Genomic DNA, 22,752 nt, shown 5'->3' on the forward strand with positions numbered 1-22,752 from the left:
AAGTTTCCAAGCTTATTGATTGAAACACAGGAGCTCATTAGACGAGGTAAGTTCCTGAGAGCAGACAGTGTTTCTGATAAGCTCAAGAACAGCTTAGCTCAGGTGCTATTCATCAAGGCCTAATGGATATTTCTGAGACTGTAGTGTGGTGGGGAAAAGCTGTACCACCACAGCTGCTACTCTACATGTACAAATGTTGTAGGAATTGGGACCCCTGCTTTCTTGACTCTGACTTTCTGGGTATCATACTGATTTCAGTATGAAACTGACAATGGAGGCAGGGAAGTGAGGCAAGAAGAGTGACAGGCTGGCTGGCAGGGCACAGCTCTCAGTGGTGTGGCAGGGTGTCAGCTGTCATTGATGTATGGATTGGGGAATCATTTTTACTAGACCAGCTTTTGCTTGGCAAGTAATTAGGAAGTTTATTGTGATGCTGCTCAGGGTCACCAGAAGCTGTGCAGGAAAGACTATTTTAAACCAGGGGCAGATTCATTATGGCAGGAACCATTCTTGGAGGAGAAACATAGCGGCGGGCCTGGGATGAAGTCACCATAGGGAAATGTGGAACATGAATTGTGGTTTTTTTTTTTTTTAAGCTGTATAGGGCATGAGGCAAAGGTCATAGAATGTTAAGGGGTTGGAATGGACCTTAAAGAACATCTGGTTCCAAAACCTCTTCCACAAGCCAGAGACACATTTGACTGCACCAGGTGGCTCAAGGCCTTGGTCAGCATGGCCTTGATCAGTACCTGGCTTGGGACATCATCTACAGCCTCCCTGGGTAACTGTTCTAGTGTCTCACCACGCTCACAGAATTTCTTTCTAACATCTAACCTAAATTTCCCCTCTTGCAATTTGTACCTATTATTCCTTGTCCTATCACTACAGTTCCTGACAAAGAGCCCCTCTCCAGCTTCCCTGTAGGTTCCCAAGATGGATGGATGCAGCTGACGGCATGACCTTCACAGATTAATGAAATATTCTGAGTTGGAAGAGATCCACAAGGATTATCTACTCCAAGAGTTTGCCCTGCACAGCACATCCCCGTGCCTTCCTTGGACACAAGAGCTGCTGGCAGGCTGGGGGGCAGGATGACCACTCCTAAGCTGCTCTAGTGTGCATATGGGAGCCGCATGATAAGGGAGCAGGTAGCTAAAGCTATTACATTAAGGCTCCAGAGCAGCTCGGCCACCATCTGGTGCTGCAGGGCAGACCGGGGTGTATGTAGTGTGTGTGTGTGTGTGCAGGGGGCAAGGCCCCAAGGCGAAGCGGGCACTGCAGCCGGGCCCGGCCCCGCCCCGCGCCTCCCGCGCGCGCCCGCCGCGAGGGGCGGGGCCCGAGGGCGGGGGCGCCGCGCGGCCGCAGCTCGCGCGCCCCGCCCCCTCCCGCGGGCCCGTGCTGCCGTGACGCCGCGGAGGCCGCGCAGGCGCACGAGCGCCCACGGCGCCGGTTGTAACCGGCCGGGGGTTTTTCTCCGCTCTCCGCCTCCTCCTCCCCGCCCGCCCGTCGCGGCCGCCAGAGCCGCCGCTGCCTCTGCCGTGCACGGCCTCCCTTCCTCTCCGCGGTACGGCCGGCCGGCAACGCCTCCGATCTCCCCCGTGCGCCTCATGAAGCGATGGCAGCGGCCAACTTCGGCAAGATCCAGATAGGGATCTACGTGGAGATCAAGCGCAGCGATGGTGAGCGGGCCGCGAGGGCGGCGGCCGCCGACGCCCTCCCCTGCTCCCGTCCCCGCATCCCGGCCGGGCGGGGCCGCGCGCGCGGGGCCCATTGTGTGCGCGGGGCCGGGGCGGGGCCGGCGGGACCCGCGGGGACCCACGGGTGGGGCGGCACCGAGACGGCCGTGGGTGCGGGGGTGGGGTGGGGTTTCGGACGTGGGTCGGTGGGAGGGGAGCGGACGAGCTTTTAGCAGGGAGGTAGGAGGGCCTTCGGAGGGGGGGGGATGAGGTGATGGAGAGAGGGAGGGAGGAAAGGCCTTTCGTTTGAAAGAGGTAACTTGTCTGCTCCGGTGCTCTGAAAAATGGCACAGCGGTAATGCCCTGTCAAGAATGCCTTTGGACATTTTCATCACTTGGCAGAAAGCATGATGTTATTATTTCAGATGTTCTTTGTGATTAAAATGTAGGAAGAGTACTTGCTATTTATGCCCGTGAGTTGTAATTTCTCCATTGGGGATCCAGTGTTTCTTGTCTTGCCCAGCTTCTCCTGGTGGGAGGATGTGTGATGCTGTCTGAAAATACATGTGAATCAAGGAGGCGTGTGTGACAGGTTTAGGATGCTAACTCTTCATATTTGTTTCTGGAGATATTCAAAGCCCACCAGGATGTGTTCTTATGTAACCTGCTGTAGGTGACCCTGCTTTGGCAGAAGGGCTGGACTAGATGATCTGCAGAGGTCCCTTCCAATATCAGCAATTCAATGGTTTTGTCAGACAACTGACATGGGAATTGATTGACTCAATGGCAGATCACTCATGGCTTCAGCTCTTGGGTTTGAGTGGGAATATGTGATCTTTTCTCAGCCTCTCTGAGATCTGTGCAACTTGCCAAACTGGGGTGGGGTTCTACTGGGATTTTCTGGAAAGGTTTTGTTGTTGTTGCTGTGTGGTTTCGATTTTTTTTCCCCCTGGGATCTAGAAGCTTCCTAAAGAGTAAGCAGATGTTTCTAAGGGAAGAGAGATGTGGAGGTCCAAGGCTCTGAAGCTAGCAGGTTCTGTCATGAGGCAGGAAAAAAGCAGTCAACAAGCCTTAAGCTGCTTGTCTTTCTTGTGTTCCATGCTGCAATTCAGCCCTACAATAAAATAATGGTTGGTGTTGGCTGGACACTGGATTACACCCAACCCCTGAATTTGTGCCAGATGCCCTTATGAAAAATTCTGATTGGTCTGGCAATTATTTTCATAAGTCCTGTGTATCTCTGTCTGGGATTTCAGAAAGCCTCACAGTAGTATCTTGTAAAACTTTTTTCTGATGTCTATGTGAACTCCTAAGAAACATTGCTGTTTGATTTGTATGCCTTTGGAAATCAGGCATGAAAATGCTCTGTTGCTGTAGGATTCTACACACTTTTTAATATCAGAAGTGGTTTTGGTAACTCTCAAATATAACAATACTTATTTTCATTACTATTCTTGGTTTATGTATTTTGCTGCATCACTGAAAAAGGTGAAAATACACCGGCACCTGTAAATTGTTTCTCCTTTTCCTGAGTCTGTAGTTTAAATAACCTCTTACTGATGTGAGGTAGGAAGAAATCTTGCCTGTGGCTGTCATGTTTTTAATTGCCTACTTAAGAATTTTCTTCATTTGTGTTGGTAGCAGTTGGAACTAGTTATAGTAGGGGATAATCCATTCCATCCAAAAACCAACTGGGAGCTTCCTGCTCCTTAGTCTTCTAAAACGTCTTGGTAACTGTTTTCACCTTGAGACACAAATGGGACTACATTCTAGCAACAGTCAGGGCTATACTTTGTTTCTTTAAAACTCCGCTTCTGTGAAATTCATGTTTCTCAGAGTTGAGAGTTTGGCAGCATCCTCTGTCTTCTGGGTAGTCTTGTATCTTCATGTACAACTCCCAGTAGCAAGAATGATTTTATAGCAGGAGAGAAGGTTTAATGATGCTATAAAATTTCTGTTCAGGTTTGGGTAGTCACCCTATTTTACAAGCTCTTGAGGATAGATTTAAATGGTAATGTGCTTTTACTCTTTCCTTTGGTGACATACATCTATTTGTTCCCTATGATTAAGGTTATTGTTACCACATTTAAATCATTTGACTGAATTACCTAATCCCTATGTAAGCTGTACAGACACAGTGTGTTTTTGTGGTTCCATAATAGCCAGAATACACCCATGGTTTCAAGTCTGCTGTTACTGGTCCAGCTAATGAATCCAACATTTAGGCTTATCCAGTATAGGTTCTCATTGTTACATCCGAAGTTTCTTGAGATTTTTTCCCTTGGAAAAATTGACCAGGAGGATATGTTAAATTTTCTATTTCCTTTTTGTAGTCACTTTTTTATTTGTTCAGCTTTCATTGAGCCATGAATTTTCACTGTAACTCACAGATTCTCAGATATTTATGTAGGCCTTCTGCATTTTGTGGAAATAGCTCTTTTGCAAGATGAATAACAAGAGCTGAGTCCTATTCTTCAGAGAATCTTCTCATCTTTGTTCCATAAATGTGTTCAATACAGTATTATTTACTGGCACTAATGTCTTTAGAGCTGTATGTGGGAGCTAGTATTGCATGTTTTTTGTTTTTTTTTTTTTGTGTTTGATGAATAGGTAACAGAATGGAGTAAATTAACTTCATTGCTCTGTTACTGTTTAGGTTCTTTGTTTATAAATATTTACTGCTTATATCATAAAGTGGGATTTTTTTTCCCAACTTTTCTTCCTGTCCTATAGTTTGTTGGGTTATCTTGTCTTCCTCACCACACTGTATGACAGTATTTGGGATCAGGAGGAGAATGCAATGGTCAACCTATGGTGACCACTAAAGTGCGTTCCCTATAATTATTTGCGTTGTGTATATTTCATAGAGGAAAATAATTCATTACTTTTGATACATTAAAGGTTTATTTTAACTTCAGAATTCAGGTAAATTTCTAATGTGGTACAAGAAGTAAGATACAGAAGTTCGCAGTAAGGACTACTAAGCAGTCTTTACATTCTCCAGTAGTGAGAATGTATACAAGATACATATGTGGTCAGGCATGATGGTATTTGTCATTTAAAATTGAGACTTTTTAATAAGACATTGGATTTTAATAATAGATTTCTCATTATGCCTCTGTAGCATAGATAAAACTGTTTAGAGGTGTATGTGTTTTCAGTGTGTATTCCCAGATGTAGGATAGAAGATTTTTGTGTAGCTTCAATACATTCTCTGTTAGATCTCTTAATCTATTTCCAAAACACAAAAAAGCTTTCAGATATAGGAATGGTTCTTTTTCATTGCTTGAAATCTTGTGTGTGTTTTCCAGATTTATGACTCATATATTTTCAGAAGTCTTTTTATGTTTTTGAAGATCCTTCTAACAACCTTTTAAAACATTTGCTTGTAATTTTACATTCCAAACCTTTAGGTTTTACTATGACTTGGTATTTGGGGTTTTATTTAAATCTCTCTCTCTATACTGGGCTGAATATAGACAAAAACCCAGATATTCCTAGCTGTAGTGTTTGGAGCAATTTTTCTTGTGTTTAGGCAGATGTTTCCCTACTTATGTAAGACTGTTAAACACTTTCCATACTTAAGTTAGCTACAGTTACTTTTGACTGTTAAGATGTTTAACTTTAGACTGCTTTTCTCTGCCTGCTTTTCTGGGGTTAGCTTTTAGTTAGATGTCTTGTAGGGAAATGAAGAAGGGACAGCAGGGAACTAAAACTATGATTTATATATGTGGTTTAGACAGAGATTGTCTGAAACTGCTATATCCTCAAACCCATTCATATTGTGTTGTTTTATGTGCTATTTTATTTTCCTGCTCTAGTTCCTTTCCTAAAAACATTTAAAGTTTTGTATTGCTTGTGGGTACAATTTTTTTAAAATTTTCATTTAAAGAATTGAACGGTTTGTATTTTCTGTTGTGTCCCAAATACATGTATAGATGGGTGATTGTCATGCTTTTCCTACACCTTTGACTTCTGTAAAGGGATCCTTTGAATTCTGTATTAAGAGTTTAGCCATGAGAGTGTTGTCTGTGTCTGATAACTTGGAAACGTTCTTTGTTCATATCCCCAAAAGGAATCATGATAAGGTCAATTTTGACCTTAGAACATTCACATACTATTGACTTGATAGAAGTCAGTGAATTACACATTGTTAAATGCTTTCCTGACATGGAGCCCCCTGTGGAGGCAGAACAGGGGGCTTGATGTTGGTCTCTTGTGCCAGGATTCTCTGTGCCTGGTAATTGCTCCAGGGAAATGGTGCAGCAGTGGGCAGTAGTTCTCAGGGAGAGTGTTACAAAGATGGCATTGCCATTTCCTCATTAAAAAGTGTTCTGCAAAGCTAATTTTGCTGCATTTGAATTTGGTCATTGCTCAATATATAAAACTAGGTTTTACATTTGTTAGACAAAAGGCAGTTAAGCTGTGTGTAAAAATGCATCGGATTTACCTTTCCTTGATAAGAGTATTAATTTATCAGACTATGCTTGTGTGCTTTTTTTAATGTTAATGTGTGTAGTGAACCATTTAGATGAACAGCACATGTTTAGAAGACTTCTGATAACTCTACTATTACTGTCTAATTCAGTTGTTTCTTGTTGCTAGGAACCCAAGTTAATTTTAGAATTGCTTAAAAAGAGTAGGTAATGGCTCTTAAAGACAACCCTGTAAAACTGCGTCTAACCAAAACTTTTAATGATGGTTTTCAAAAATGTGAATTATCAATTAAATTTAAGTAAGCTGCTTGATCAATATTTTCCTTTTGCCTTTTTTTTTTTTTTTTTTTTTTGTTTTGTTTTAGATTGTATCTTGTTTAGAAACACTGGATTTGATACTGTATTTTGACTCTTGAAAGATGGATGAGGGATTTTGTTACTTCAAAGGCTTGGCTGTGGTAGTAGATTTTTTTACTTTGCTTCATTCAAATAAACATACTTTCAGAGTAGCTTAGTTTTTATTTAGTGGCCGTTATTGTTCCATCAGGCATAAGCTGCTTTGGGGTTTCCCAGGCTTCTAAAGGGGACAATCTGCTGCATTTTCTGCAAGTGATGTAACACCAGCACCATGTAAAACTAACTGGACAATCTCAGTCAGTAACAAAGTGACTTGTCGATCACAAAAAGTCTTTTACTTTGTTTTCATTTTTAGGAGTATATGGTAATTCTGTTAATCTACTGGAATGTTATTTACTTTCAAGTTACCAGAAATCTCATTGTAGCTGTGACAGGTTTTCTAACTTTGATGTTCTCTTGGCTCTTATCAGGCACTTACAGATATCCCAGATATCAGAAGTGTATTTTTAGTCTTTTCTGTTAATTACAGAATTGTGTATTTAGGAATTGCCTTCAGTGGACAAGTACACTGGATGTGTGGGTGGAGGGAGATAGACAGTGGACTTTGTCTAAAACTTTCTCTTTGAAGCATGGTGTGCTGCCTTCTTGTGCCCTTGCAAAGTTTGGCTCTAGAAATTTAGTTGCACAGGTCTGCACATTTTGCAGTCACTAAAATGTATTACTTCTGTTCTGTGGCTAAACTATATATGGAGTTTGAGGAGTATTTCCAGATGATCTGTAGTTGTTTGCACAACTGATCTGTAGAAGTGCTTCATTCATAGAGGTGTAGGACTGCATAGTGATGTGCTAATGAGGATCTCTGGCTGTAGGAAGAGGGCAGTGGAAGCAAATTCAGCTTGAAAGCACAGGAACACTTAGGTTTTTGAATACTCAAAAATTCTAATTCCACTTTGGGTTATGTTTTCTTGTACATCTGTATTTTTATTATTTGTATTTCAATGTAAATTTTGGCATCTTAGTACAATAGGATTTCAGGTGGTGGTGACTAATGTCAATATTTTAATCACAACCAGATGATTTTTAAGTTATGATAAGCTTTCATCAAACACAGAAGAATTAAAATACTACTAAAAGTTTTCTTGTTGATTTGAATTTTTAGAACCTTGTTAAGCTAAAATACAAGCTTTAAACTTGCATGGGAATGAAGTCTTCTCACTTTTGAACTGGAGTAACAGTTGGCAGCTCTGTAATGAATTAAGTAACTGTACATGTTCTTACTAAATATAATTTCATGAGTAAAGGGAATAAAAAACTTCAACAAACAACAAACTGTTTGATGGGATGGGTCATGAAAAGCAGAGGGTATAATTTTGAAAATATCTCTAGAAGATGCTGTTAAAAATTTTCTGCGTGATGTAGGAAGCTGTTGTTTTTAGGCAGGTATGATTAGCTTCAGAGAAAGTAGAGAAAACCCTCAAAAGAAGGTCTTGGCCATTTATTCAAATAACAAACAAAAATTAATAAGGAAGAAAGAGAGGGAAAAGACTGGCCAAATCATGTCAATCTTTTGCAGATGATATTCACCAAACTATTTTAATCCACCACAATCTTAAATTCTGTTACTAAGCAAATTTTAACAACCACTTAACCCAAATGCTGTTTGAAAGACTGGCTAGGTTTAATACCAGCCAGCAACTAAGTACCACTGTCCTGTTTGCTCAGTCCATACACCTCCACCCCTGGTGGGATGGGGAGGAGAATTAGGAAAAAAAAAATGAAAACTGTAGGTTGAAAAAAGAACAGTTTAATGATTGAATAATAATAGTAATAGTGGTAGTGGTAAAATTAGTAACATAATTGTAATGAAAAGGGAAAGAGAGAGAGAAACAAAATGCCAAAAAAGCCAAGTGATACACAGAACAAGGTCTCACCACCTGCTGACCAGTATGCAGACAGTCCCTGTGCAGTGAATTGGACCCTCCCAGCCAACTCGCCCAGTTTATACACTGGTCTAGATATGGAGTAACAGGATCATAGAATGATTTGGGTTGAAAAGGACCCAAAAATTTTTCCACTACCAACATCTCATCACTCTTGCTATTGGTCTTTTACTATACCTGGTTGCTCAGAGCCCTATCCAGTCTGACCTTAAAAGCTTCCAGGGTTGGGGCATTCACAGCTTCTTTCAACAGTCATTTTCAGTGCCTCACCACCCTCACAATAAATAATGTTTTCTGAATATCTAGTCTAAACCAACTCTATGAGTTGAAGGCTCTCTATGAGTCGAAGGCTGTTACCCTAGTCCTTCCCTACATGGTATTGTAAAAATAAAGAGTATCCCTTTAGCTAGTTCAGGTCAAATCTCCTGGTTATGCTTCCTCCCAGGCTCTTGTGCACCTACTCACTGGCAGAGCATGGGACACTAATATGTCCTTGATTTGGGGTAAACACTAACTAGCAACAACCAAAGCATGAGTGCATTATCAACGTTATTCTCTTACTGTGTCAAAAACTGCTACCTAGGCTAAGAGTTAATTTAAATGTTTGATTTAGCCCTGGTTATTTGCTTTCACTACTCTTCCTGAACCTTTATGTGCTAGCTGCCATAAGAACTTTCACAATAGAGGATATTTAAATTGTATGTCTATAGATCAGTATGCTTGCTTCCTTCTGTTTGTCAAATGTTTATCAGATGGCTAGGAAGAAAGGGAATAGGGAATTGTTTTTTTTCACTTGATTGGAGTGAGAATATTGTAATGTCTGTGTATTTAAGGTAATTGTAAAGTGTTGGCAACACATTTTTCTGTTGTACTGCTGTGCTGGCAGCAGTATTTTCATGTCACTAGAGATTAGCCAGATATCACATGCTGTATGACAGAACATACTTACCCAAATAATTGTGTTTTCAAATAACTTCTCCATTAGTTTTGAGACTCGTAGAATCGTAGAGTATGCTGAGTTAGAAGGGACCTGTCAGGATTATTTATTCCCAACTCCTGGCTCTGAAAAGGACAAGTCATAGCAGGTGCCTGAGAATATCTTAAACCCAGACAGGCTTGTTGCTGTGACAGGGAGCCCTACAGAAATGTTCCATTACAGAAATGGAACAACTTCTCAGAAAAAGAAAGTTGCTTGTGATCTGAATTCTAATCATGTGAGGAGAGGCACTAGAAATTAAGGAAATGCCAAGTGAAGAGTTGTTGTATCAGCTCTAATTCTCTTGGTTTTAAGGTGCATCTTCTTGACTTGCTGCTTCTTCAGCTTATAATGCCGGTTCTTGTTTACATGCTTACATGTCAAATTTTGATACCAGCTCTTGAAAGTGCATTAGAAATTAGGGTCGTTGCATTAGAACACTCTCTGCCGATTGGCTCCTATGCTTTAGCATTTGTAGCTTGGTCTTGCTTTATATGCTAGACGAGGTTTATGCCAGCCTAATTGGTTGCTGGCATTCCTGAATTTCCCAGCTGCTGTATTCAGCTGTGTACTAGAAAAATATAATTGAATACTGTTTCCAGAGAGCAAGAGGCAATTGTAAAAATGTAAATGCTTTATCTGGCCCTTCAATAACATGAAAACTTTTAGTAGCACAAAGAATTTTTAGGAACAAATTGTATGAGTACATTGCCGTTTAAATACTGTGGTGAACATTTTCTCAGTTTAAGCTCAGAGTATTTGGAAGATGGACATAACTTTTATTTTTGTTACTATGTGGGTTTTTGTGGGGTTTTTTTCAGCCCTGACTTTCTTGGCCAGGGAAGGGATGAAATCTGGCACAGAGATGGAAGATTAATTGTGATTCTTTTGTTATGGCATGCTGGCTTACTGTGTTTGTTAAGAGTGTGGGGTATTTTCTGTTCATTCATCAGCCTGCTTTGATCTCAGTCATTATGACAAAGATGAAACCTTTTTTAAGTATTGCTTATTCTCTGTCAGAAGTAACAACACAGAAACACATAGTAGGCTCTGTGACTATTTGCAGCTGAATAGTCGGTGACAGTGTCAGAGGTTTCAGCTGCCAATAGTGGTTTTCTTCAAAGTTCTAAAAATTTGCTAACATACTAAGTATTATTGGAATATTGTATTGAATATGTTTTACTAAACAGATATTGTATAAAATACATTGTATTCTGTTGCAGACAGGTAAAGGATGTTATAAAAGAAAGGTCTTATAAAATATGGATTAGGCTGTGCTGCTTCAGCTAACAATAGCTTGCAAGTTCCCAGGCAAAGCAAACTTGGGAGTGAGAGTTCATTAACACAACAAACTATTCGAAAAACAAGGTCATCTGTAATAAGAAGGGATCTGTCTCATGAGAATCAGTAGAAACAGTATCTAAGCTAATTAAAAATACAGAAGTTTGATAGATATTCAAAATACCATGTACTGACCAATGAACTAAGTGTGAGTGTATTGTCAGCCAATAAGATCTGACACAGTGCTTTCTGATAATCCTATAAAATATGACCTATAGAATAAAGATTGGGCTTCTCCTGCATGAAGAAAATGGAGTTTGAGCTGACTTACTACAACAGTTTTTCTCTTGATTCTGAATTGACAGCTGGGCCAGGCCTTAAAAAAACAGCAGAAGATTATACCAATGTAAGCTTAAACTCCCAGTTCCCAGAGTTTTTATGTCCTTGCAGCCTGATCTCAGCACACTTTGCAGAAGAGGCAGGAGTGGCATTACTAGAGGAAGACAGCAGCTTCTGTTGCTACTTTGCTGAAGGACCAGACAGCTCATTGAAACAGCTCTACAACAGTGTTTTTGCACAAAATTAAGTCCCTAGAGGTTATTAAATGCCAAAATATTAATGGAGAGGTATATGCAGGATGGTGAGAATGGTGCTCAGGAAGCCCAGATGGAAGGGTTTGTTCAGAAAAAGCATGGGACTGGGAAGTAAAAACAAGAGAATGCCAGAGGACAGAAATTTAGGTGAAGCAAAAAGGGGAGGCTTTTTATTTAGAATGTTAAAAAAAACTACTTAACTTGCTTTACTGTGGGAGTGACTGTTATGCTTTGGGCCATGAGAAGAGTGGAGGCTGTAAATGCATATGTTATATGTGTTGCCGGTGAGGTGAGTGCTGCAGATGTGAAGGTGATGCTGCCCAGGGCTGCCGACTGCTCTGAAAGTTCCTGAGTGTTACACCTTGCCTGAGCTGCAGCTAGTCTCTTCCTGCACATACTGTGAGACAGTACAGGGATTTACTGTTGCCTTCCGTGATGCTTCTCTGTATTCTCCCTTCTTACTGAATCTTAACTAGATGTGAATGTTTAAGTAGCCTTTGTAAGAGAAGTAGTATTAAGGTATACATTTGTTACTCTCACTGTTAGCTGAGATAATTTGGGGTATCATTCAAGGTTTTTCTTTCTTTCTGTCCCTCTGCAGGCCCTAGAAGGCTTAGACTGTAAAAACCCTTTATTTGTTTGTTTTTGGAAAACTGTCAAATTGTGACTAACGTAGATAAAACAAAAAGTTGAAACAATCAGCAGGGCAGAAAACTAAAGGGGATTTGTGGGACGAATAGCTTTAGAAAAGAAGAAAAAGTGCAAGGCAGAGAAGGCCCAGACAAGCATGTGTGCTGATCGCGCTGCATTTTACCCTCAGTAGGTGCCCAGCAGCAGCAGCAGCAGCACATGCGCAACTGCTCCAGGATAATCACTCATGCTTTGGGAGCTGCACATAGTCCTAGGGGGTGGCTTGTGGCAGGTGGGGCAAAGGATTACTTCTTCATAGTATGGACCTCATTACAGGAGGGTGTGCAAGGAGCAGTTGCTTTGGATTTGTGTTCTTTAGAAACCTCAGTTCTTGATACTTTAGGGCAAAGCATGGATGTGAAATCAATGTGACACTTGGGTCGTGATCCTTTTGTGTCAGTGCATGGTTGTCCTGCTCTTCCAGTTGCTTTTCTGTACTGTGCATAGGAAAGAGGCCATAAAAATGCAATGTACTGTATATTTTAGAAGAAAAATCATTATTCCTACTGAAAATTTACTTGTTTTATCTTACTCTGTGGGGCGTTACTACCTTTGGGTCTTACACTGGAGAAGTCAATGCAAAAGCATCTTAACTCAAGCTCATCATTCTGTGTAAGTAGCTCCTTCTAAAATAATGGTTTGTGTTGTTCCAGGCAGCTTTAGTTGGACTACCCCCTGATTGTTGCCTATAAAAAATGAGTATCATGACACAATTTCAGAGGTAAATGTTGAGATGTCTGATGTTGTATCAGCCTAGAAGTGGGGACAAACAAGCCTTTGTGAAGTGCACCTAAGGTGCCTTTAGCACCTGTGGGAATCTTCTGGTATTGGAGTTTCCTGTTGTCAAGGATGTGGTTTTCCTGAGAAGCTCTGTTTACTTACCTCTCAATTTTCTGTTCCTTGTGCTTTTCACTTGGGTGCTCACTGTCCCATTAGAGCCTCCACTGGTGGATCAGGTCTGAGCTACTTCACACTGAGTGGCCTACAGTCACCTTCTATTTATCACCTCATTTTTTTCAACCATCTTCTTCCTACATCTCTCTGTATGAGTAAGCGCAGGGATGAAAATATATTCTGGAAATTTTTTTCCACCAGTTAACAAATTATCACCTTGTGTTTGCTTTCTAGGCCGAATTCACGAAGCTATGGTAACATCCCTAAATGAAGATAATGAAAGTGTAACTGTTGAATGGATTGAAAATGGGGATACTAAAGGGAAAGAGGTAAGCTTATTTATTTAGAACTTTTAAAAATGTGTAATCTATGTGAATATTGCTTGGAATTTGCGCTGGAAACAAAAATGAGACATAAATCGTAATTTACTTATGATTCTTTGGTTACTGTTTTGTGCAGAATGTGTTGAGCAGATTGTTTTCTGTTGTAAATTTGAATTCCTGAGCTCTGTTTAGGCAGTTGTTTTCATCTGTTGATTTTGAACCAGATTACAGAGGCTGACTTTGTTGTCCAGTTTCAACAAGCAGAAAAATCAAAATTTTAAGAGGGAGAATGATACACAATTCAGACAGGAAACTAGTGGGAGAGCTAGACTAGAAATTTTCTTGTCTGTATTCTTGAGGAATTTAACTGCCAGTTTGTTTGCTTATTCACTTATTCTTGGCAGCAATTTTCCAGCCTTGCTGTAGTTGTGAAACTGTGTCTTTTTGTGTAACACTTTCCTACCGCATCTTCCTTTAAATTTTGGACCATGTTAAGCAGTTTCAGTTTGGAGAAGCATATCAGAAATGATTGCATTTTATATTTTACTGCTTTTGTGAAAACACGGGAAAAAATAAAAAAGCTATGAGAAAGTCCTGGAGATTTCATCAGCTGAAGACACGCAGAATCTATACAGTGAGGTCTTTGAAAGCTTCAGCAAAGAGAAATAGAAGTCTATAGAGACCGAAGCTCATCAGCATTTTTATAAAATCATATTTTTAAGATCCTGCCCCTCTTCCCTTACATTTTATAGCAGTTTGAATGACAGTCAGTCATACTTTAAAAGAAAAAAAAAAAAAAAACTATGATAAATTTAACATGGTTTGAACTATGGTTTGATTTTTTTGGGCCTTTGCAATTTATTTCTCTTGCACTGTCTGGGAAAGTTAAGATAACTGAGATCTCCTGTTTATGTTACAGAATGTCTTATATATATTGCAGTAATTGTCAAATTACCATAGCTGCTTCTCTTTTAGTTTGATCACCTTACAAAATTATACTATCTATTGGTAATTTTTAATTCATCCCTTTACTGAATGATGTGTTTTCAAATAATATAAAGACCAAAGATTAGTCTATTTTTAATGAAAAGAAAATTATTCAGATCTTAGCATGAACAAATTGTGGGGTAAAAACACTAAATATAATTACTGTTTATTGTCGAACATAACAGGAGATAAAGAGAGGATTTATGTCAATTGTCATTAATGTGTTTTACTCTTTTTCACAGATTGATTTAGAGAGTATATTTTCACTTAACCCAGATCTTGCACCTGATGAAGATATTGAGCCCAGCCCAGAGACAGTACCACCACCTGCTACATCATCCAAAGTAAACAAAGTTGTGAAGGTTGGTAATATCTATGTAATATGTTCTTGGTAACTTTACAGTAGCTCTATACATGATGTTATGCTAGAATTTTTAACTTAACTTTTGTGCGTGTGGTGCTATTTCATAACAGAGTTCTGTTCTTTTTCCTGTGGTGAATAGGGATTTAATTTTTTTTTTTAAGAGCAGGTTTGGCAGAGAGGTGGTTGGGACCTAATATTTGTATAACTAAATGTCTTAATGAAGGATAAAGAAAAGGTTTTGGAACAGCTCAATCAGCCTTCACCCCTTCACTTCTCCTGGTGGGATTTGGCAGCAATAAAATCTCTTTTGTTGATGTTGTGTTATTTTTATTCACTGGAAAGAAGCAGAGGTGGGGCTGCAGTTTATGCTTCCAGTAATATGGTGATCAAATAAGAGAGACTTCTTTCTTTATAGAGTCAACGAGCTGTGTTACCTTCCAAGAATGACCCTCCTGCCAGAGATGCTAGAGGTAAAAGTTATCTCTTTCCATTTCAATGAAGTAAAAAATATGCTAACATTTTAACCTCCTGTTTATCTAGTATTCCAATAGTTTTGCATTTTTCATTTGGTATATAGACCTGTGAAATATAAAATATATGGAATATAATTCCTAAAATTATTCCTATGTATACTTAGGAATTCATACTATACAAATAATATTTATATGCAAGTTTAAGCAATATACAATTATAAAAGTTAAGCTGAATTAACTGATGGTGCAAAAATTTGAAGATAATTAATTATGCAATTAATTAATAATTAATTATTGGTAAATCATGCATGGACTTTTAATAGATAAGTGTCTTCAGCTTATTTAAGTGTTTCAATATACACTAAGTATGGCACTTTGAATTTTTAAAATTTTCAAATTTTTAGTTAATTTTGCTAACAGCCTGTTGTTTTGTAGGGGTCTGTGTGTGAACAGTCATAAGAATATAAGAATACTTAAGTCCTACAGATCTTTTTGTCACTCTACAGTTAATAGTGAAAAAACCTGAAAAAAAATGCTGAAATACCACAGAATAGGTGAAAAGTATGTATTGGATGAATACAGATAAAATACATGTATAACGTGTGGAAGAATAGTTACTGCTTATTGTTTTCATTTTCTCCCCTACATTCAACATAACTGACTTGTACTGATGATGGTGATGATGATGATTTTTCTTCCAAACATTAATTTACTAATATTTCTTCAGACTAGATTCCAGTCCATCTGTTTAAACATAGAAAACAAGTAGGCTTGCAAGTGATCAGACTCTTCTGATAGGGACCATTTTTGCCCTTCTGCCGTTTGGCTCTGGGGGTATTAAGCAGATTGAAAATACAAGAGTGTTTTGGGGTTTTTTTCCTATCTGGTTTGGTTTAAGTATGAGATGTCTTACTGGTTGTTGGGTATCCTCACATCCATACATTTTGTCATTTGTAGTAAATTATCTGTTTAGTTTGAAACAACCCTGTAACTTGTATTTTACTGTGTGCCTTGCCTTACTGTTGGCCTAAATATTTTTCTTTTTGGCCTTATAATTTAGCTTTTCTCAGCACACTGTCTTATTTTGTCGAGTCAATTTATACTATAAGCTAAGTCTCCTATGATATGTGGAATGATGGCATTTGTCTTGTCCTGTTCAAAACGTGTTTCTGTAGTTGTTTCTGTGGTGTACAGAGTGCTGGCCTTCACTTGGAGTCTCATCTCTGGCAACTGATCAAAGCTGATACCTTCACTTTAGTACTCTTGTGACACACTCTGTTTGTGTGTGCAGGAAATGGGCCAGCTGAAGCAGAGCTGATCGAAGCAACTATTGAAATACAATTTAAAGCATTCAGCTCTATCATACAGGCTTGTATGCTCACCACTCCCACTGCATTCACTGGAAAAAGACATCACAGCCTCTTCAGAAGCTGGCATTCTTAGCACATACAGATTGAATGCATAAGTTTAGACATATTGATTGTATCTGTATCCCTTCTGGTATAGAGGCAAAAAGGCTTTTGTCTTCTATTTACAGATTGTGCTGCACTTCAGTGGCTTTAATTTTTTCTGCTTTGCTCCTCCAGTGATCATAGGCTTAATGGGATGAGGACATTTTGTACAATCTAGAGAATGTGAAACGGTGGGGCTTAATTTCTTACTAGTTTTTTGGATATGATTACAATATAAATAAAATTGAAACACTTTATGCTTCAGGACTGTGTATCTCCAAGTAAGTGATTCATTCTGTGCATATATGTAAGTTGTACTAATTTTGCAGGATTTAAAAATATGCACATGCAGCATTGGTACTTAATAATAATGTATTACAGCATTAGGATAAAAAAGTCTGCATACCAGATGTTTTTATTAATAGACTTTCCATGAGTATTGCTCCTCTTCATCCAGTATATTGTTGTGTTTAGAAAGGGGCCTCATTTTACCTCGTCTTAACAAAGAATTTCAGAAATGGGTAGAAAGGCTACTCCTCCATATCCAGATGAGCTTTTTGCTTTTCCTTTGCAGTGGTTGCTTCTGCACGTTCACGACCTACTCAGCTTCCTGAGCAGTCTTCCTCCTCTCAACAGAATGGTACTGTTTCAGATATATCTCCAGTTCAAGCTGCAAAAAAGGAATTTGGACCCCCTTGTATGTAAACCATGTATCAAGGACTCATTCATTCTGGGGATTACATGTACATTCTCTTGGATTATGTTGTTATCCATATGACCAAATGGTCTACATGCTCAGTTGTCTGTGAGCTTCCTTGAGGAGCTTTTCAGAAAGCTGTGCCTAAACATATATTAATTTTTGTCATAATTGTACTAGTATTCGGAATTTGTTTCTTCTTTGTTTTCTTTTAACCATGGGGGTAATATTTAGCTTTTTTTTTACCAATTTTTTTTTAATTTGTCTGGGCTTACTTTTAATTCAAACCAAGAGATCACATGTATCTGTCCAAATATTTTTTAAGGTCATATATTTTTGTTGGTGTAATTATTGTCCCATTCCCATATAATTTTTTTAATAAATTGTATGCATTTTAGAAATTTAAATGCCATAATGACTCTATACTAATCAGATTTGCTTGAAAATATGGTTGATAGTTGATGAATTCTAATTATTGATACATTAATTTAATTGACTATACAGTGTAAATATGGAAAGTATTTTTAAATTGTATCTTTTTCTTTAAGCACGTAGAAAATCTAACTGTGTAAAAGAGGTTGAAAAATTGCAAGAGAAGCGTGAAAAAAGACGGCTACAGCAGCAGGAACTTAGAGAAAAGAGAGCTCAGGTTAGTATTTTTATCTCAACTGGAAATCATACATCAGCAAGAGAAATCTGCAAAATTATGCTCTTTTCGGTCTTTAATAATTTTTATTTTTGTGGTAGTCTTGAAATTAAGTGTCAAATTTGTCAAATTAAGATTTGACAAATATTTTGATGTTTGGTAGGATTGCTCTCATGACTATTTTAGATGGTTTTCCCCCTCTTTGTTACAGAAATCTTTGCTTTCAATTGCTGCATGTTCTTTAGAGAACAACTACTGATCATAGCTATTTCTTAGGGAAAATATATTTTTGACAATAACCAACCTTTTGACTTTTAGAGCGGTCTGTTCTACAGGAGGTAATACAACGTCATGATAAATTATTCATTATAATCTTTGATGCTTTATAGTCTGTTTGAGGCTCAAGTTTTAACAGTGACTTCTAATGTTTCTTTCTTTAAACTAGTCTGTAGATTTGTAATTTCATCGTGCAAGCAGCTTGGTAACAAGTTGTTAAAAACTTGTGTGAAATGAATGAAGCAGCTAATCCTTTGAGAAAAATCTCTTAATATTAAATGATTTTCTGTCACAATGGTGTAAAAAGCTTTAGCAAAGCTAGGAGCTAATCTTGTTGGCAGCTGTATGCATATGTCTTAGTCTCTAAAGAGATAGTACACAGTCTGCTGCTGACATGGGATTTGCCACCATCAAGTAAATCATTCATACAATTTACTTTTCATGGTTTAATGATATTTCCAAGTTGACCTAAAATCACCCATGTTAAATTTGTGGTTTATAATTTACATCTGTTTACATGAAACATTAGTACGTCTTTATGTGTGAGGAATGACCATTTTTGGCTTTATATATTAAAATACTTTGAAGTGGTGTTACTTGTAAAATTTTCTTTTTGTTGCTCTTGTAAACACTTCTCCTGCATCTAAGTCTTAAACTTTTGTGTGAGGAAGGTGTTTTGAAATGCAGCAATAATTCATCAAGCCCTGACTTCTATTGTGCAAGATCTTTAAACTGGGCTTGAATAATATTAGGTAAATCCTTCCTCCATGATAATAAATACTCTTTTCTGAATGTTATAAAGAAACATTTTGTGAAGACTTACTGTCAGCAGTTTTTAGTTCACTGTAGTAAGAGTGAATGACATCAAGGTACAGTCAACTTCTGATCACCAGGACACAGTTTTTTTCTGAGGTGAGGATTGACTGTGTCACCAGTGCAGAGAATGAGCAGACTCCCTTTCAGTTTAGTAACCCCAACCCAGTGCTTTCTGAGAGTGCCTACACCGTGTACACAACCAGCTGTGATTCAGAAATTTTGTATCATGTATAGGTAGCAATGCAAAACTTAATAGGGTCTGAGCACCAGAGCTGGCTATATTTGGCATCAGCAGCATGTCCTGATGTGTTGTAAAACAGGTATTTGCAGGGAGAAGTGACAGGAAGTTGTTCAATCAGTTTTGCAGAAAACAGGGTAGGCTCAGGCTCAGCTTACTGGTGCTCCATGCATGGTCTCTTACATGTACATTCACTCTGGTATTGATTGCTCCAGGTATAAGGATGGGTCATCTTCTGTGTCTGTGTTGTGGGGTCAGCTGTCATGGCTGTGTTGACTGCCTTGCTTGTGGGATGGGGTGAGGACCAAAAAAGGACTTTGCTGTGTAAGTGCTACTCAGGAGTAGCTAAAACATCCGTGTATTATCAGCCCTGTTTCCAGCACAAATCCAAAGAAGAGCTGCATACCATTTTCTTCTATGGAGAAAATTATCACAGCCAGATCCATCACAGCCTGCATGTAGCCTATTGAGTATCCTTGGGATTGCTTCTGCTTTCCTGGGGGTCTGGGAAGAATTTGCAATGCATCCAAATAAGTGTGTAAATTAACACAGGACCAATAGTTAGGACAAAGCTACTTTAACTGGCTTGTATCCAGCAGAATTGTGTTTAGAGCAACTGGGGTTCCTGCTCTGTCCTCTGTGGTGTGTGTCATACCTGTGTAGTGGAGTATCTGTGCATCTGTCAGGGTGCCATACCTGAGATAAGGAAGTGTTGACTATATGTTTCTTCAGTGTGAAGGTGCTGGCAAAGGCAGGAGTAATTTCTATTTCTTGAGTAGATTATTAATGAGTCCTGAATTAATAAGTATTTTCTATTATATGCCAACCAAAATGACATGGGAAGCATATAATTATTTCCTTTATGGTCAGTAAATTAGCTACATCAGTGTGGAAAAGGGCATTAAACTTATATTAAACTTGAAAGAGACACTTCTGGTGTTTTGCAGAAAAAAAAATGACGGTTAATGAGTCTTTTTTTAATAGATCATTTAATTAAGGCCTTTTCTGGAAACAAAAACTATAGTAGAAATTCTGTTGCTTACTTTTTCCTAGGATGTTGATGCTACAAACCCAAATTATGAAATTATGTGTATGATAAGAGATTTCAGGGGAAGTTTGGATTATAGACCACTCACAACTGCAGATCCTGTAAGTATGCCAGCAACATGGAAATGTGTTATGCTTTTGTGTTTTTGCTGCGTGTTTTCATTTTTTTGTCCGTGTATACTTCTGTCTGTTAATGCAAAAAATAGGTATTTTAATATATTTTAGTATTTAATATAACATGGGTTTATTTTTCCAGTAATTTGTTAATACTGAAATGAGTAGGTTTTGGAAGTCCTACTTTACTAAACTATTATTAAATTATTTAAGTATTTTTTTAACTATTAAATAATGCCAATTTTTACTATGTAGTCACTCAGCCTTTGTATGGTAAATTTTCCTGGGATGCTAAGGGATGTGCACACAAACCCATGAAACTTATTTGAAGAACTCTCTACAACATAATGGTTTTTGAAGGTGATGTAGTCTTTCAGTTTGCAGACAAGTCAGAGCAGTGGAATCCTTAGATTCCACAAGACTCTAAGACTCAAGATTCAAATTCTATGGAAATCAGAGAATGTGATGATTTCTGTCAATAGCATATTTACCTTTTTAAAGTTGGACTTGCTTGCATAGTCCAATAGTACCTGTTGATCTATTGGATTAGATCACTCTCTGTGGGGAGTTCTGTTAATGTATGAATCTCTCTTTTGGGTTTTTGGCTACTGTGCAGGCACAAGGGGTTTTTACATGTTCAGATGACTCACTGTCTTGAATATTTCTCCTCGTTTAAATGATTAACCAATCATTTAATCTGAAAAGAGAAGTCAAATAAAGTTAAATATTTTGTAACTGGAATTGGGATATAGTTCACTGAATGACTTTCCTTTGCAGATTGATGAGCACAGGATTTGTGTTTGTGTACGAAAACGGCCACTCAATAAAAAAGGTATGATTGTTGAAGATTTTGTTCATTTGTTTATCTGAAAAGCTGCTTCTGATAGTAACATTACTTGTGTTAAACAACTCTAGAAGTACTTATCAAAGGTGAAGCTCTTATATTAGACAATATGTGTGATGAACCTAGAAAATTCATAGACTTGTCATAACCTGGGGAGAAAAGTAGTTTACCTGCTACAATTTTATGTATTAGGAGCCAAGGCACAGAAAGAGTGCAGTTTTTTCCAAGGTCATCTAGGATGTATTTAGTTGATCTGGAAATGAATTCTACTGTAATCTCTTCACTATTCTTACATTGTATTAGGATCACTTATTTTGAAGTATGCTTCAAGGATCACTTATTTTGAAGTATCCTTCAAGTGATCTCCTGAGCAGAGAGTCACACAGTGAAAACTTTAATACATATTTTTATATAACTACTTTTATATATATTTTATATATATTCCAATTGATCTTGAATCAGGCATCCAGGAAGTATCTTATGACATGGTTGGTGCCTGAACTTGTACAAGACATCCTCACAGGGCCAGCTGACTGCAGGCAAACAGACTTGTACACCCTGGAGTTTTTGCTCAGGGCTGGTAAAGTTACTCCAGAGCATATCATATGCCACTAAAACACTGTTAGGTACTGAAAGAACTCCTTAATGTCTTTCTATTTTATGTGATAAGTGTTTGAACTATTTTTCTTACTGCCTGCTCATCAGACTAGAGTCTGTATTAAAAAAAAAAACAAAAAACAAAATCAAACACCAAAAAACTGTTCAGCTTTCAATTCTAGTTAAACAGAAATTTTAAGTTCCTAGGAAGCTCTTTTACTTTCAGTGGGAATTTAGGAACACAAATGCCTACTGGATTGCAGCCTGTCTGAATCCAGTGCTGTAAGATGTTCCTTTCCTTCTCTTTCTCTTATATTCTGTTCAGCTGAAGGGACTCAAAAGAGCATCACTCTGACACTGATACAACATGGGATGCCATTTATTGTTTTTGTACTGTTGGAAGTACACATTGAGGATTATCTGAGGCATACCCAAAAGAAAATGGGAGTATATGTTCCCTTTCCCATACATGCGTTAATACCAGTATATAGTTAGGTTTTGTCTTATTTGTCCCTTTCACATTGCTGAAATTCTATTTTTTCTTTTCATTTTTACTTTTACTGTTGGGAAAAATGTGACTTTCTACCTGTGCTGGAGGTGGACAAAATGAAATCACAATAAAGGAAAACAAGTTGTTATGGGACATGAGTTGGAATTCAGATGTATGATTCAATTTTGTGGAAGTTGCATATCTTTGGTATTAGTGGTTTGGAGCTATTAAAAAAGTAGATCTGAGGAGTTTGTAGAAATATGAATGCCTTAGTAAAAATGAGCTTGATACTTAAAGCTGTTTTGCATTTTTAAGAATAAACAGGAGTAAAAAAGATGTTAACTAAATAATCTGTGAAGGCGATGATAACCTAGTACCCACATGGTACAATCTCCTGAAAACACTCAGTTCTCTAGAAGCAGTCTCATAAAATCATAGAAAAGTATAAAATAATTAAAGATGCTAGATAATTAGAAAAAATAAAATTAATTTGTTTTGTCATCTAAAAAATGCAGAATTGTCACCAAAAGCATTAGGTATTCTCAG

The 22,752-nt window shown here is 38.1% G+C and overlaps 1 protein-coding gene across 4 annotated transcripts in view; it reads left to right on the plus strand.

The window, feature by feature from the left end:
* The first annotated feature begins 1,420 nt into the window (after positions 1-1,420).
* KIF2A (kinesin family member 2A) overlaps positions 1,421-22,752 on the plus strand; it is a 44,567-nt gene continuing 23,235 nt past the window's right edge. For 2 of the 4 annotated variants that reach the window (XM_030258255.4, XM_030258258.4), the window contains exons 1-8: positions 1,479-1,679; positions 13,078-13,172; positions 14,396-14,515; positions 14,933-14,987; positions 17,016-17,081; positions 17,687-17,787; positions 20,168-20,263; positions 21,053-21,107. In XM_030258255.4, the coding sequence (XP_030114115.1) occupies positions 1,616-1,679; positions 13,078-13,172; positions 14,396-14,515; positions 14,933-14,987; positions 17,016-17,081; positions 17,687-17,787; positions 20,168-20,263; positions 21,053-21,107 (652 nt within the window). In that variant the 5' untranslated portion in view covers positions 1,479-1,615. Of the gene's footprint in view, positions 1,680-13,077; positions 13,173-14,395; positions 14,516-14,932; positions 14,988-17,015; positions 17,139-17,686; positions 17,788-20,167; positions 20,264-21,052; positions 21,108-22,752 lie in introns of all 4 variants that reach the window. The other 2 variants (XM_030258254.4, XM_030258257.4) reach the window with 2 other exon arrangements.

The sequence above is a fragment of the Taeniopygia guttata genome, chromosome Z (genome assembly GCF_048771995.1).
Source record: "Taeniopygia guttata chromosome Z, bTaeGut7.mat, whole genome shotgun sequence".
NCBI lineage: Eukaryota > Metazoa > Chordata > Aves > Passeriformes > Estrildidae > Taeniopygia > Taeniopygia guttata.